General features: G+C 37.1%; 1 protein-coding gene across 2 annotated transcripts in view; it reads left to right on the top strand.

Moving 5' to 3' along the window:
• AKAP6 (A-kinase anchoring protein 6) overlaps nt 1–14,875 on the top strand; it is a 481,595-nt gene that overhangs the window by 206,714 nt on the left and 260,006 nt on the right. For both annotated transcript variants that reach the window (XM_079127203.1, XM_079127204.1), the window contains exon 4: nt 3,508–5,274. In XM_079127203.1, coding sequence (XP_078983329.1) covers nt 3,508–5,274 — 1,767 coding nt within the window. The remainder of the gene's footprint in view (nt 1–3,507; nt 5,275–14,875) is intronic.

Here is a 14,875-nt window from a genome sequence, read left to right as displayed (position 1 = left end):
TTTAGAGGAGGAAAAGTTTATTTTGGGTTCCTGGTTTCAAGGGTTCAATCTGTGGATGGCCAACTCCTTTGCTCTTGCCCTGAGGTGAGGCAGAACGTCATGGTAGAAGAGCATGGCAGAGGAAAGCTGCTTAGCTCATGGCAGCCAGGAAGCTGAGAGGGAACAGGAAGCCAGGTGGTCAAGATATGATCCTCAGGAGCATACCCATAGTGACCGACTTCCTCCAACCACACCTCACCTTCCTGCAGTTTACCACCCCATATAGTAGTCCTCTCAAATGAATACCTCCACTTGATGGATTAATCCACCAAAGAGGTTACAGTGCTCATAATCTAATCATTCCACTTCTGAACATGCTATATTAGATAACCTGTGAGCTTTTGTGGGGAAACCACATATCCAAATCATAATAATAATTAAGATTAACACAATAGCAAACATTGATGAAGACTAGGTGCAAATGATGTGATAAGCACCTCATCTAAATGATATTTTCTTCTCCATGGGGATACATTGGTCCTTCCAAAGTACTCACAACATAACATTTTGTGTATTCCTCCACTAGCACTTATTGTGAGTAAACTTATAACAAGACAAAGTTTGTGTTAGATTTCGAACTGTATGAGAATTAGTTCCAGATTATATTCATCTGTCTTCCACAAAATGTAGTTTGCATCACTGTGTATAAATTTTTGATAAATTGAATTAAATAATGGAGATAATCACCACTTTAGGTGTGGACCAGGGAGGTATCACTTTAGGTTGGTGAACTGTGAATTAATCATAGCAATTCTTCAATTCATAATTTCAGCCTATAGAAAATGAAAATTCTTAAGAATCATTAATATAGCATAAATAAAAATATTGAAATGCTTTTGTGTATTTTTCCCTTGACCATCAGAAATGGAACTTTTCCTCACACTTCCCTGTCATACTTGCTCTTCTCAGCTCACTGCTGCTCTCTGGAATGCACCTAGAGCTGTGGACTCCTAACAGTAGAATAGAAAGGAATCTGCATGAATTTACTCCATTGAGTCTGAGGACTCTGGGGATGTGTGGCACTTTGATAAGAGGTCCATGAATTTATGTTTTAGGGATTAAAACAACAAATACTATGTAGTTATATTAGAGGAGTTAGGGGACAGAGTGATATGCTTTTTTTTTTTTTTTTTAACTGTACCTATACTTTAAAAGTTAGAATTCCATTTCTGATTCTCTTTTCAGGGAGAACACTAAATAAGGGCTTAAGAATGACCTTCAGTAGCAATGGAGACTGATGTACTCTTGGGGCATTTTAATAGATATTCTAAATTATGAATATTAAATTTCATGTTCATTTGGTGGCAAAATATAGTATTATACATATACACACAGTATAATATACATACATAATACATAATACAGTTGAAAAAGAAAGCTCTAAAAGTATTTGGAACTAGACTTCAGTTAACTTAATTATGGGTAAGGAACAAAGCAAATTTTCTTGCTTCAAATTATTTTTTAAAATGGTGGGGGATCTTCCTTAATGTCTGAGATAAGATTGAAGCCTGTAATAAAGTGAATAAATTACCACCTCCTGAAAAGTTGCTTCATAACATATTAAATGGAGGTATATTTGATTGGAGTCATTGCAAGGCAGTTCTGACATAGGTGTCTGTGCACTAATAATTAAGCATAATGTTTTTGAAATTAAAAAAAGACAGGAAAACAACATGCACTCATCCCGAGTTCATGCCTACCTGAGACTATTACATATACATATTAGAAAACTATCTGGGAAGGTGGTCAGGAAGGAAGCAATAGGCCTAAAAGTATTAGTACTACTAAATAATATTTCAAATAATGAAACTCAGTGTTCATTTGTTGTGAGAAAGTATAAAGAACTTTCTTTTCTTAAAATTGCCTCCATACCATGAACAACAATGCTGTTTTTGGTTGCTCCCCCTTCCCCTATGAAATTTTTTTCCACATTAAAAAATTACAGTATGAATAAAAATAATTATCCTCAAGTGATTCAACTATCTCACTAGTTGAGATAGTTGGCCTTGCTGGGGACAGAATTGGACAGGACCTTTTGAGGCATTGAGTACCTTCAAGTATATTTTCTTTTCTAAACCAGAGATCCCTGAAGATTTAAGAAGGGCAGTCATACCCTATTCTCTGAGAAAAAGTCATATATTCATCTAACATATATATTCCGTATATTCATTTAACATCATTTATTGAGCACCTTTTATTCAAGACAGTATCCCTGGTTTTAAGGTGCTGTGACCACCGAAATAGAAACCAAATATACTCCTAGGGCCATGATGTTCCCTGTTTGTCCAAAGGCAGGTGACTGATACTTTCAGCAATCTAATTGTTACCTGAACTCTCAAAGTTTCTTTTTCTCTACTCATCATAGAAACACTTTTCTTTAGTGCCTTTTTAACTTCATGCAAGTACCGCAGTACAATAACTATGATAGAAATGACAAAAAATAAATTCGCAATTATTTTGTAACTAGCTGATAATTGGACTAGGTCTTATGGGATAATTTTTGGACTTGACCATCACTTATAATACTATTTCTATAAAACAGCAACTTCTGAGTAGTGAACAACCAAAATAAAAGATTTTAAAAAGTACAACCTGCTTTTAAATTGGGAATCTCACTATTACTCTCTTAAAAATTGTACAAAAGTGTGACATTTATTGGCTACCTCATTCCTTGGTATTTTGTGTTTCTGACTTTGTTATTTAAAGAGCCTAGGCCAGATATGAACCTCAAAAGCCACACAATTCCATTTAGATAATTTTTGTTGAGATTGGCAGCTAATACTGATTTCTTTGTGTAGTATAATTTGGCATTAGAGGTAACTCTCATTTTGAAGAAACTTTCCTCCTCAACATATTTTATTACTAAAAATAATAATAAAAGCAGTAAGAGTGAACATTCATTGAGTACTTACCCATATCTTACATATATTATTTCCTTTAAGCTTCTCAACATCCCTGTGACATGGCTTATCATTTCCTTCTTACAGATGAAGGAAACAAAGCTAAGCAACCAAACTACTGACTTTTAGTTGCATAGCTAATTAGTGCTAGGCAAGAATTTGACTCTAAAGCTTGGACTTTTAATCATTGGAGTCAACTAGAAGTATGTAATCAGAGGAATAAGTTATAGGAAGGCATAGAGAAATGTCCCCAAATGTCATAATTCATTCATTTATTCAATAGAGATGTCTGAGTTCTCATTCTCTACTAACTTTGGGCTTTAGTTGGGCTTGACCTTGTCCATTTCTCTTATGGATCAATAAAAGTCTTCAAATGTTAAAGAACAGGATACTGCCTATGATTTAATGAGATAATTGATTAGTATGCCTTTCTGTATGCCAAAATAGAAGCTGTCAAGACTGATACATTTCTGAGCTTAACAGCAGCCTGTGCTGAGATTTCATTTGAACAGCAGTTGAGTATAATTCATGTTGCATTTACTGAAACCATTACCATTCTCTGTTCCAGGGCCGGCTTGATTCTCTAACAGAAGTGGATGACTCAGGACAGTTAACTATCAAATGTTCTCAAAATTACTTGTCTCTGGATTGTGGTATCACTGCATTTGAACTATCTGATTACAGTCCAAGTGAGGATTTGCTCAGTGGCCTGGGTGACATGACCTCTAGCCAGGTCAAAACCAAACCCTTTGACTCTTGGAGCTATAGTGAGATGGAAAAGGAGTTCCCTGAGCTGATCCGAAGTGTTGGGTTACTAACAGTGGCTGCTGACCCCGTTCCTTCCAACTGCAGTGAAGCAGTCAGTGAGGGGACTTCTCAGGTATCTCTTTCAGCAGAAGACAAAGGTGGACGTGAGGAAAACAGTGGTTCTGCAGTTGGAGAGCAGTCAGTCTCAACATCAGGTATGCCATCTTCCGGGGAAGCTCTGACAAAGGCTGTTCAACCATCTTCCGAGACTGTGAAGCAAGAATCCAGTTCCTCCTCACATCTTGGCTCGAAGAACCAACAGCCTCCTCCTTGTGAGAATGCAACTCCTAAGCGATCCATCAGAGACTGCTTTAATTATAATGAGGACTCTCCCACACAACCCACATTGCCAAAAAGAAGGCTTTTCCTTAAAGAAGAAACTTTAAAGAATGATCTGAAAGGCAGTGACAGCAAGAAGGTTATGGTTGATCTGAAGCCTGAGATGAGCAGAAGCACCCCTTCCCTGGTGGACCCTCCTGACAGATCTAAGCTTTGCCTGGTGTTACAGTCTTCCTACCCCAACAGCCCTTCTGCTGCCAGCCAGTCCTATGAGTGTCTGTACAAGGTGGGGGTTGGGAATCTTGAAAACATAGTCAGAAGTCACATTAGAGAAATCTCTTCCAGTCTGGGAAGACTTAATGACTGCCACAAGGAGAAACTTCGACTTAAAAAACCACGAAAGACCTCAGAAGAGGTGCCTCCATGCCGAACACCTAAACAGGTAACTGGTTCGGGCAAGCAAACTGAAAACATGAGGAGCTCAGTAGTGCCGAACGGAATGCCTTCCTGTACTTCCAAGGCCATAAAGGGACCAGAAACAGATTCTGCTTCCACATCCTCAGTAGAGCCAAGTAGTCAGAGAAGTCGGAGTGCCAAATTGCCACTGCAGTCAGAGACATCCAGTTCACCACCTTTCACTCAGAGCAGTGAATCTTCTGTTGGCTCAGACAATACTGTGTCTCCAGAACCCCTTCTTAAAAAACATGAAAGCAAAAAATGTTGCTCCTCCTCCCCAAGTCATGTCACCAGGAATGGTCAGGTTGTGGAGGCCTGGTATGGCTCTGATGAATACCTAGCGCTGCCCTCTCACCTTAAGCAGACAGAAGTGTTAGCTTTGAAGCTAGAAAACCTAACAAAACTTCTGCCTCAGAAACCCAGAGTTGAAACCATTCAGAATATTGATGACTGGGAACTGTCTGAAATGAATTCAGATTCTGAGATCTACCCAACATACCATGTCAAGAAAAAACATACAAGGCTGGGCAGAGTGTCTCCAAGCTCATCCAGTGACATAGCCTCTTCCCTGGGGGAGAGCATTGAATCTGGGCCACTGAGTGACATTCTTTCTGATGAGGAGCTGTGTATGCCTCTTTCTGGTATGAAAAAATTCATTGATGAGAAATCAGAGAGAGCTTCATCCTCTGAGAAAAATGAGAGCCATTCCACCACAAAATCAGCTTTAATTCAGAAGCTAATGCAAGATATTCAACACCAAGACAACTATGAAGCCATATGGGAAAAAATAGAGGTAAGGTGGTCTTAACCTGATTGATTTCTTACCTGATTTTTGGAAGTAATGCTGGGAAAACATCAGTTTCTCCCCAATTCATTATCGTGTATTACTATTTTTGATAGCCAATTCCCCAAAGATAGAAACAAAAAAGCACAATGAACACTACATTGTGACATTATTTGTATTATTTATAGAACTGCCCTGTCAATGAGTTGGCTTGAGAATTCCTGCCTGGCATAGAATTCTCTGTTAGCACTGCTCAAATTTAACAGGATTCCTAATGAATGGTGGACTCCCTGGATATAACAAAATAAAATAAAACAATATCTATACATATATAAGTGTTTCAGAAATATATGAATAGAATATTCCAGTCATCTTCAGTACTTTTTGACTGATTTGTTTTGACCCCAGAATAGCTTCCCCATCTCTAGTAATTTCCTGTTGAAATAGACCAGGCATTTGTAATTTATCAGGAATCTTGGTTTTTCTTTATGCTCCTTCCTTGGTGAAACCTTTGGCTTTATGATCATGCCATCTGGGGAACTGCTATTTTGGGTAAATCTATACTTTTTGAATGAATTGTTAGTTATGACAAAATCTTTGAGGATAGGCTTATCAGAATTCTTGGGGCTAAGCTCCATGATTTAAGTTATAAGTTGATTTTTTAAGAGGCACCTGAGCCAAAAGGATTCACTCTGATTACTCTGGTGATAGCCCTTTCTCCAGAGCTCCACTGGAAATAAATTCATTCAGTTGGATCATTTTTATGGTTTCTTGTTCAGTGACATAAATAAGCATGCCTTATATCATTTGTATAGCATTTTACTGTGTGTAAACTCTTCCGGATGGATTTTTTTACTTGATCTTCTCAGCCATTATATGAAACAGGCAGGTAATGCCAGATTATTTTCCCTTTATTCTGATGAAAATAGTAAGCTCAGGTTGTTTACCGCAAGCTAAAATAGTTGGACAGATAGATACCTAGACAGACAGAATGAACCCTTTGCTTGGGAACTGAGACACAAACCATGTCTACTGGTTCTCAGACCAGTTTTCTTCTATTACATCATGTTGCCTCCCTAAAGAGGTTAGAATATCTCCTGCACTAGGACTATATCTTTAGAGGAGAACAATGTTTAGGAGCATTCCCATTTAATAGAGAAGATTGATATAACCCAATGGTTGGTTTTATGGTACTACTCCCAGTTTTTCACATATATTCAGTTTTGAACACCATTCTGAGACCAGTGTTATGCTAGACACTGGATTAAAGTATTGTACCTGGGAGGAGAAAATGCAGGTTCTTAAAAGAAAGAAGGAAGAATTAACATAAATATACAATAATCATGACTTCATGCTATTAATTTAAATGACATACTTATGTATCTACTCATCACAACAATCCTAATATTAACTCCATTTTATAGATGAGAAGACTGAGGAAATCGTCTATAGATCCCATACTACTGATTAAATGCTCTCATGCCTCTCCATAAAGAAGAGGTTAATGTGTACTATATGTAAACAATGTAGTATGGAAGAGAAGAAGTAATGCCAGTGGAGCTAGAATTTGCCTGGGATGTTCTTGTGAAGTGCTACACCTTGTATGGGACTCTGAAGGATGTTCAAGATTTAGATAAGGAGAAGGAAATTGGGCAGTTCAGGGAGGAGGAGCATAAACTAAAATGCAGAAATCAGAATGGGAATAAGAATGGATGTGGGGGGTCCAAAGAGAGCTGTCCCAGTTGAAAGACCTGTGATCAGAGAACAAAAGTTTTCATATTTGTAATGGACATGGTTGCAGCAAGACCCTGAAAGCTACAGTAAAGCAATTAGAATTTGTTTACCAGGCATCAACAACTTCTCTGAAAGGGAATGAGAGTGATAATACAAGCCATAATAAATAATGCTTTTTTATCCTTTACTTTGTATTTGCTTGGGATAATTATTTACATGTCTCATTCTACTTAAGTTCTAAAATATAGGAATTTTTCATATGAAGAAACTAAGGCAGCGTATGGTTAGGAAACTTGCTCAAGGCCTCACAACTATTAGGTGCAAAGTCAGTATTTGAAGCCAAAGCCAGCACACTAAAGCAGTGTAGGCCATGATCTCCAATCGTCTTTCTGGAAAGTTTAATTGGCAATAATGGTAGTGCCTGGTAGCTGCGGTGGTGCCTAGTGTGGAGATGTCAGCCCAAGGCAGAAAAACTCAGGAACTGATGTGATGTAGACTGAATAAGGAGGTATTGTCAAGGAAGTAAATAGGATCTAGAAAACTGGTTCCAGGCCTTGTTCAGTCATTAAAATCTGGCCCACAGCTAGTCATGCTCCTTTCTGAGCCTTATTTTTTCTTGTATAAAAAGAGTTATTTTAACCAACTGATGGCTATGCTACCAATTTTCAATGGTAAAATTGTACAAAAATGAAACCAAGTTTTCAGCATCTGGGGACTGGTATATTTCAAATGGATGGAAATATTTAGATGGGTAGCTAGTTTAAGGAAGAGATGGGATAGATACAATTTTTTAAACTCTGTATATAAGGTAAGTATATGGTAAAGCCTTTAAGAAGAAGTGTCTTATACAATTGGAAATACTATACTGGTTGAGATATGAGGTGAAGGTAATAAAATTAAGTTCCTTCCTCTGCCTAACCTCCCTTCATTCATTGGTGAAGTAGCAATGACAGCTACCAACTCCTGGTCAATTGAACTTGGATATCACACCCTAGTTTGGTCTCTTCCAAATAGTGATTTAGAGAACTTACTCTTCTTGCAGAATTTAAGAGACAATATTACTTAACACCTTTGTACCAGTCCTATAATAGAATTACCTATGATAATTTTATTATAGGATTCTTGTTACTATCCTGAAAAGTAGGTTTTCATTTTATTTTTTAGTGGTTCTTTTTAGTTATACTTGACAGTAGAATCCATTTTGACATAATTGTAAAAGCATGGAATATATCTTGTTCTAATTTAGTCCCCAAGGTTTTTTAAAAGCCCTAAACTGGCCACTTCTCTCTCCCTCTGGTATTTCCACTTTGGTCCTAGTAATCACTACTCCTCCTGCCTGGATTGCCCTGGAAGCCTCTTAGCTGGTTTCTTTGTTTCTATTCTGTTTCCCTTTCAATTGAATCCCAACATGGCAGCCAGCATGACCCTTTTAAAACATAAATCATAAGTCAGATAATGTCACCCCTCTGCTTAAAATATAGCAACTTCTACCAGTGCATTTAGATGTCCTACATGGAGTGGTCTCCTAGTTTCCTCTCTGCCTTTATTTCCAACTGCTTTTCCCCATGACCATTTCACTCCATTTCCACGGGCTTCTGTCGTTCCTAGAAAATGTTAGTCTCCTATATTTTAGGACCTTTGTCAGTTTCCTTTGACTACAATCTCTCCATCAGATGCCCTCATTTCTGATTCCTCCAACTTTTCTGAATCTTTTTTTAAAATTCATTTTTATTGTAAACAAATGGGATACATCTTGTTTCTCTTGTTTGTACATGAAGTAGAGGCATACCATTTGTGTAATCATACATTTACCTAGGGTAATAGTTTTTGCTTCATTCTGTTATTTTTTTTCTTCCCCCCCACCCCTCCCACCCCTCTTATCCTTCTATACAGTCCCTCCTTCTTCCATTCTTGCCCCCCTCCCATCCCCTATATGTGTCATCATCTGCTTATCAGTGAGATCATTTGTCCTTTCTTTTTTTGAGATTGGCTTATCTCACTTAGTATGATATTCTCCAATTTCATCTATTTGCCTGCAAATGCCATAATTTTATTATTTTTTATGGTTGACTAATATTCCATTGTATATATATATACCACAGTTTCTTTATCCATTCATCAACTGAGGGGCATCTAGGTTGGTTCCACAATCTGGCTATTGTGAATTGAGCAGCTATAACATTGTTGTGGCTGTATCTCCATAGTATGCTGATTTTAAGTCCTTTGGGTGTAGGCCAAGGTGTGGGATAGCTGGGTTGATTTCTGAATCTTTGTTCAGAAATTACTTTGTCAGAGAAACCTACCCTGACCACCCAGCCTTCTTTCTTTCCTTCCTTCCCTCCCTCATTGCCTCCCTCTATTTATTTATTTAGCTAGTTAGTTTATTTATTTAGTGATTCTGAGGATTGGGGATTAAAACGAGGGCCTCACACATGTGAGGCAAGGACTCTACCATGGAGCCACATTCCTAGCCCCTAACCATTTTTTAAAGGTTACATAACCTTGTTTGTTTTTATAAAAATCTCTTATCATATTTTGTTATTTTATATAATTTCTTACATAGCATGTTTATTGCATTTGGTTCATCTTCCTCTGTTAGAGTGGGTGCTCTGTGATGGCAGGGATATTATCAGTTTATTTTGCTAATGAATTTCATATATTTAGGGTCTAGTACATAGTAAGCACTCAGTGGAGACTGTTGAATGAAAGAAATTCCGACTTAGAGTGGAGGAAACTGAGTTCAGACTAATAAAATTGCTTTTCTTAGGCAGCACAGCTAACAAATCACAGAGGCAGGCTTTGGGCCCCCATCTGCTCTACTCTCCCTACTAGATAAATATTTGAGAATAGATGAATTCTATAAGAGAATGAGGATAAATAGAGAAAAGGGAAAGACCCAGATTCAAGTGGTAGCCCAAGTATGAGGCAGGACAAGGAATAAGTTCCATTGTGGGGATCAGGAAGGGACCGAGAAGATCCTCCAGTGTTTAAGTAAACAGGAGAATGAGAAGTTTAATAAGATGGATATTAGCATTGTTCCTTGCAAAAGGGAGATCAAAAAGCATAAGGACTATGGGAGCAAAACATAACAGCCTTTAGATTTGTTTGAAAGGGTCAGTGAGGACCTGAGAAAAAATTGACTTAATGGAGGAGTAGAGGTAGAAGCTGAACTATAGATGTTTGAAAAATTTATTCCTAGTACCTCAAGGATTTGGTTATGAAAGCAGCGTGAAACAAAGGATGATAGTACCCAATGAAAGTTTCTTTTTAAAAAAATTAAATCTTACTTAAAGGAAGAAGTGGCAAGATAGTTCAAAATAGCTGAAGTGTATAGGTCTACACTGAGACTAGAAGGGAAGGTTGTGGAACCTATGGGAAGGATTACAGCCTGACATAAAAAAATACTGAAGAATATATCCTTCCTCTGATTCTACCTCTATCAGATGGAGAGTAGTACATGTTTTCCTCTTGCCACTCCCTAAGCGTTCCACCCTGTCTTCTTCTCTGAGTCACAGAGCAGAAGGCAGAAGGAACATGAAAGCCCACTAACAAAGTGGTAAAATTCCCTAGGATAACAACTGGGGTTGGTGACTAGTGTCTTAGATACCTAATAGTTTCCTTTAACCTCCTATATCCCATGTTTGTGTCTTTCATTGGTTGGTTTCTTTAATATGAAAAATTTAAGTAAGTATCCTTTATTCATTAGGAAATTAAAATTTTGAATAGAAAATGTATTCACCTGATTTTAAAACATAGGCCTTAAAAGGTACCCAGTAAATCTACTTCCCATCCCTATCCTCCTTCTTGAATTTTAACCCCATGATAGGTATTAATTGCAGCTTTTAATCTTATGTCCTTTATAAGTTTACACACATACAAGCAAATGCAAACATATTTATGAATCAAAATATTTAAAACCAGGAAATAAGTTGCAACCTTTTCTTCCGCACAAATAAAAGCTCCTCTGTAAATTGTTTCCGAGGAATGGTTCATTTTCTCTGTAAGGACTGAGGGGATTTTGTTCAATGGTGGCTGATTTACTCAGAACCTGTGGTGTGGATAATTTAATTGAGCATCTTGGGTTTGAGTGCCAATGGGAGCTTCTCAATACATAATAGTGAAAAAGGAAGAGTTAGGCTATTGAACTAGACTTATTTGTTCTGATACCGTCAAGAGATAGGATAAAAGCAATGAGGAGAAAGAGGGCAAGACATATCTGGAGCAGAGGAAATCTAACAGAATGGTGAAAAGTTAACTTAGTGTGATATCTGGACATACATGTTATAACTACTAGGAGTTAGCAAAATGTGGACTGTTGTCCAAATCTAGCACACTGCCTGCTTTCTAAAATAATGTTTTTTTGGAACACAGTTGTATGCTTTTGCCCTCTAATGACAGACTTGGGTCGTTGTGACAAGATCTGTGTAGCCTGCAAAGACTGGAGAAAAATCACTGACTGCTGCTCTTGATTAAGGTAGAAGAAAAGGAAATAATTTCTGATCAGCATCTATTATGCACGAGTTCTGAAGTAGATTCTTTCATTTAATACAGATAACAACCCTATGGAAGATATGTTATTGGTTCCATTTTACAGATGAAGAATCTGAGGTTTGAATGTTAATTACTTGTCACACAGCTGTTAAATGTGAGGGTTGGGATTCCAACTGAGATGGCAGAAGTGATATGGTTTTCTCTTTGAGATAAATTCAAATGCCAGGGAACTTAGACAATAATCATAAATGCAGATAAAATATATTTATAAAACCCACAGACTGCCTCTAGATTGAGTAAAGGAACAGTGTGGATTCTTTTTCATGACATGAATAGAAATGAACTACTGATAAGTAGCCATTGGACAAAGTTAAAAATTATTGATGCTAGGTTAATAGCTGTTTGATTCCCTGGAGGGCTGGCAGAATGCAGTGCCAGGAAGTGTACCGTAGTAAAGCATTTCAGGTCTGTCCTTTGGGAGACAGTGCAAGATCTACTTCTTGCATCATGGGCTTCCTGCTCACACTAACTTCTCAAAATTTGTCCTGGAAATAAGACTCCCTTAGATTGGAGTCGGTGGTACCATTGATAGGTGTTTGCCATAGCTGAGCCCATTTCTCCACAGAGATATAAATGTCTTCACATGCCAGATTATGGCATCTCAGCTAGTGCTCAGTAACTCAGCTGTTGTTTCATTTTGTCCTAGAAATATCTATAACCCAATTCTAAAAACTCCTTTGCTGCCAGCTGGGGATGTCATGGTACATAAATTATTTTGGATTCAGTGCAGCCAACACTTAGCTGATTGTTTCCTCTCTCTAACTGGACTGTGTGATCAAGCCTGGTTCTGATTTTGTGGTAGTGGCACTAAAGTTGCCACTATTGCTCCTGCCTAGAGATAAAGCTGGAAAGAGGTGGGCCCAGTGTAATATGAATGTAGAGGAGGTTTTGTCTGAGATTCACCTGGCACTCAGTTTTACATTTCTTTCCCTATAGTAAAATGAGTCTAGACAGAACCTATGCTATCTAGCCACCTTCATTTTGGTTTTACAATGACACTACCCTAAAGGTGGCAGTCATAATAAAAACAAGCTGTCCTGAGTTTTGTTTCCTTTCCTTTCCTTTCTTTTTTCTTCTTTATTGTGGTAAAAATAAACCCCACATAGCATAAAATTTACCATCTTAACTATACATTTCAGTAGTGTTAAGTATATTCATATTGTTGTAAAATAGATCCTCATAACTTTTTCATGCTGCAAGCCTGAAATTCTGTTCCCTTAAACAACACTCTTTCTTCCTTCATCCCTTGTAATCACCATTCTACTTTTGTCTGTATGATTTTGATTGCTGTAAATATCTTATATAAGTGGAATCAAGATAGTATTTGTCTTTTTGTGACTGATTTATTTCACTTAGCTTGATGTCCTCAAGTTTCATCCATATTGGGTATGGTATGTAAGAGGGTTTTCTTCTTTTTTAAAGCTGAATAATATTTCATCGTATGTATTTATCACATTTTTATTGCTTATCCATTTGCCTATTGATAGATATTGGGTTGCTTTTATCTCTTGTCCCATCACTGTGAATAGGGCCGCTACAAACATTTGTACATGGATATCCCTTTGAGACCCTCCTTTTTATCCTTTGGATTATGTACCCAGAAGTAGAATTGCTGGATCATATGATAATTTAGTGTTAATTTTTTTTTGAGGAATATGTGTCTTACATCATGGTTGCACCATTGTACAATTCCATTAAGAGTACACAGGGGCTGGGTATGATGGCACACGCCTGACATCCCAGTGGCTTAGGAGGCTGAGACGGATGGATGGCAAGTTCAAAGCCAGCCTCAGCAACTTAGCAAGGCCCTAAGCAACTTAGTGAGACACTGTCTCTAAATGGAATACAAAAAGGGATGGAGAAGGTATACAGGGATTTCTTCACATCCATTAGCTACTTGTTATTTTATGGCTTTAATATCTGTTTGGTTTTATTTTGTTTTTTGAGACAGAGTCTCCCTATGTTGCCCAGGCTGTCCTCAGACTCTTGGACTCAAACGCTCTTCCTGCCTGCTACTCAGTCTCCTGAGTAGCTAGAACTACAAGCATGTGCCTCCACTCCCAGCTTGGTATTTTTGTTTATATTAGCCATCCTAATGGATATTAAGTGATATTTCATTGTGATTTTTATTTGTATTTCTCTGATTAGGGATGTTGATCATCTTTTCATATTCTTGTTGGTAATTTGTATAACATCTTTTGGAGTGATTTGCATATCATCTTATCCTAATCTTTTGCCCATTTGTAATGGAGTTGTTTGATTTTTTGTTGAGTTATAGGAGTTCATTATATAGTCTAAATATTAACACCTTGTTTATATGTATATGATTTGCTAGTCATATGTGTGTATGTGTGTGTGTGTGTGTGCATATGTATGTAAAATAAACTGAAAACTCAGTCCAGAAACAGAATAAAGAAAAAGGAGAAAATAAAATCATAAAATTTTTAGGATTTTTATAAAAATCGTATATATATGTATATATATATATATATATATACATACATATACATGAGTTGCAAATCTTTTCTTTCATTTTGTAAGTTTCCTTTTACTCTATTGGTTGTGTCCTTGGATACACAAAAGATTTTAAGTTGAATGTAGTCCCATTTGTTTATTTTTGCTTTTGTTTCCATATCTAAGAAATCACTGCCAAATTTAACAGCATGAAATTTTTCTCCTAGGAGTTTTATAGTTTCAGGCTTTTGTGTTATCTTTTATTTTATCTCAGTGTGGTTATGATTACTTCTGTCTTTGAGGACTCACCCCAGGCTTTCTTGTAGGATAGGACACAGCCTCAAGGTTAGAGCTAAGTCATCTCCTGGGCTTTGTCTCTAAAAAAAAAAAATACTGAGGATCACTTGTTTTTAAAAGTCCTATATGGACATTATTTAGTTGCCTTAAGATTTGAATAAGTCCTATTTGAAACATAATTTTATCTTTATTTATTCACTCTGAGAGTAATTGACTGCTAAGGTTTTGCATTAAATTCAATTTTCATTTGCTCAGTATTTATTTTATACCAACTACATACTAGTTTTCTTTGTGTGAGTGGAGTGGCAGTTCTCTAAGGTGTAGATAAAGATCTCTTATGAGACCCTATTGGATAGGACGCATTTTGAAGCTTCACATCTTTACATCTTCTCTCCCATTTGTTTTTCTTTATTCTTCTTCTGGGCCTAGCTTTTAGTTTCTTTCACAACATGGTACCCTTGAGAGTATCTTCTTCTTTATCCTCTGCTATGGTCCTAGATATTCTTAGATTCCCAGTATAAGAACAATAGGAGTCAACTCTCCAATACCAATCAAACTTGAACCCTTGATCTTT

This window comes from Sciurus vulgaris, assembly GCF_902686455.1.
Source record: "Sciurus vulgaris genome assembly, chromosome: 2".
NCBI lineage: Eukaryota > Metazoa > Chordata > Mammalia > Rodentia > Sciuridae > Sciurus > Sciurus vulgaris.
The sequence above is the reverse complement of the archived record's forward strand: the minus strand, read 5'-3'. Positions and strand labels throughout refer to the sequence as shown.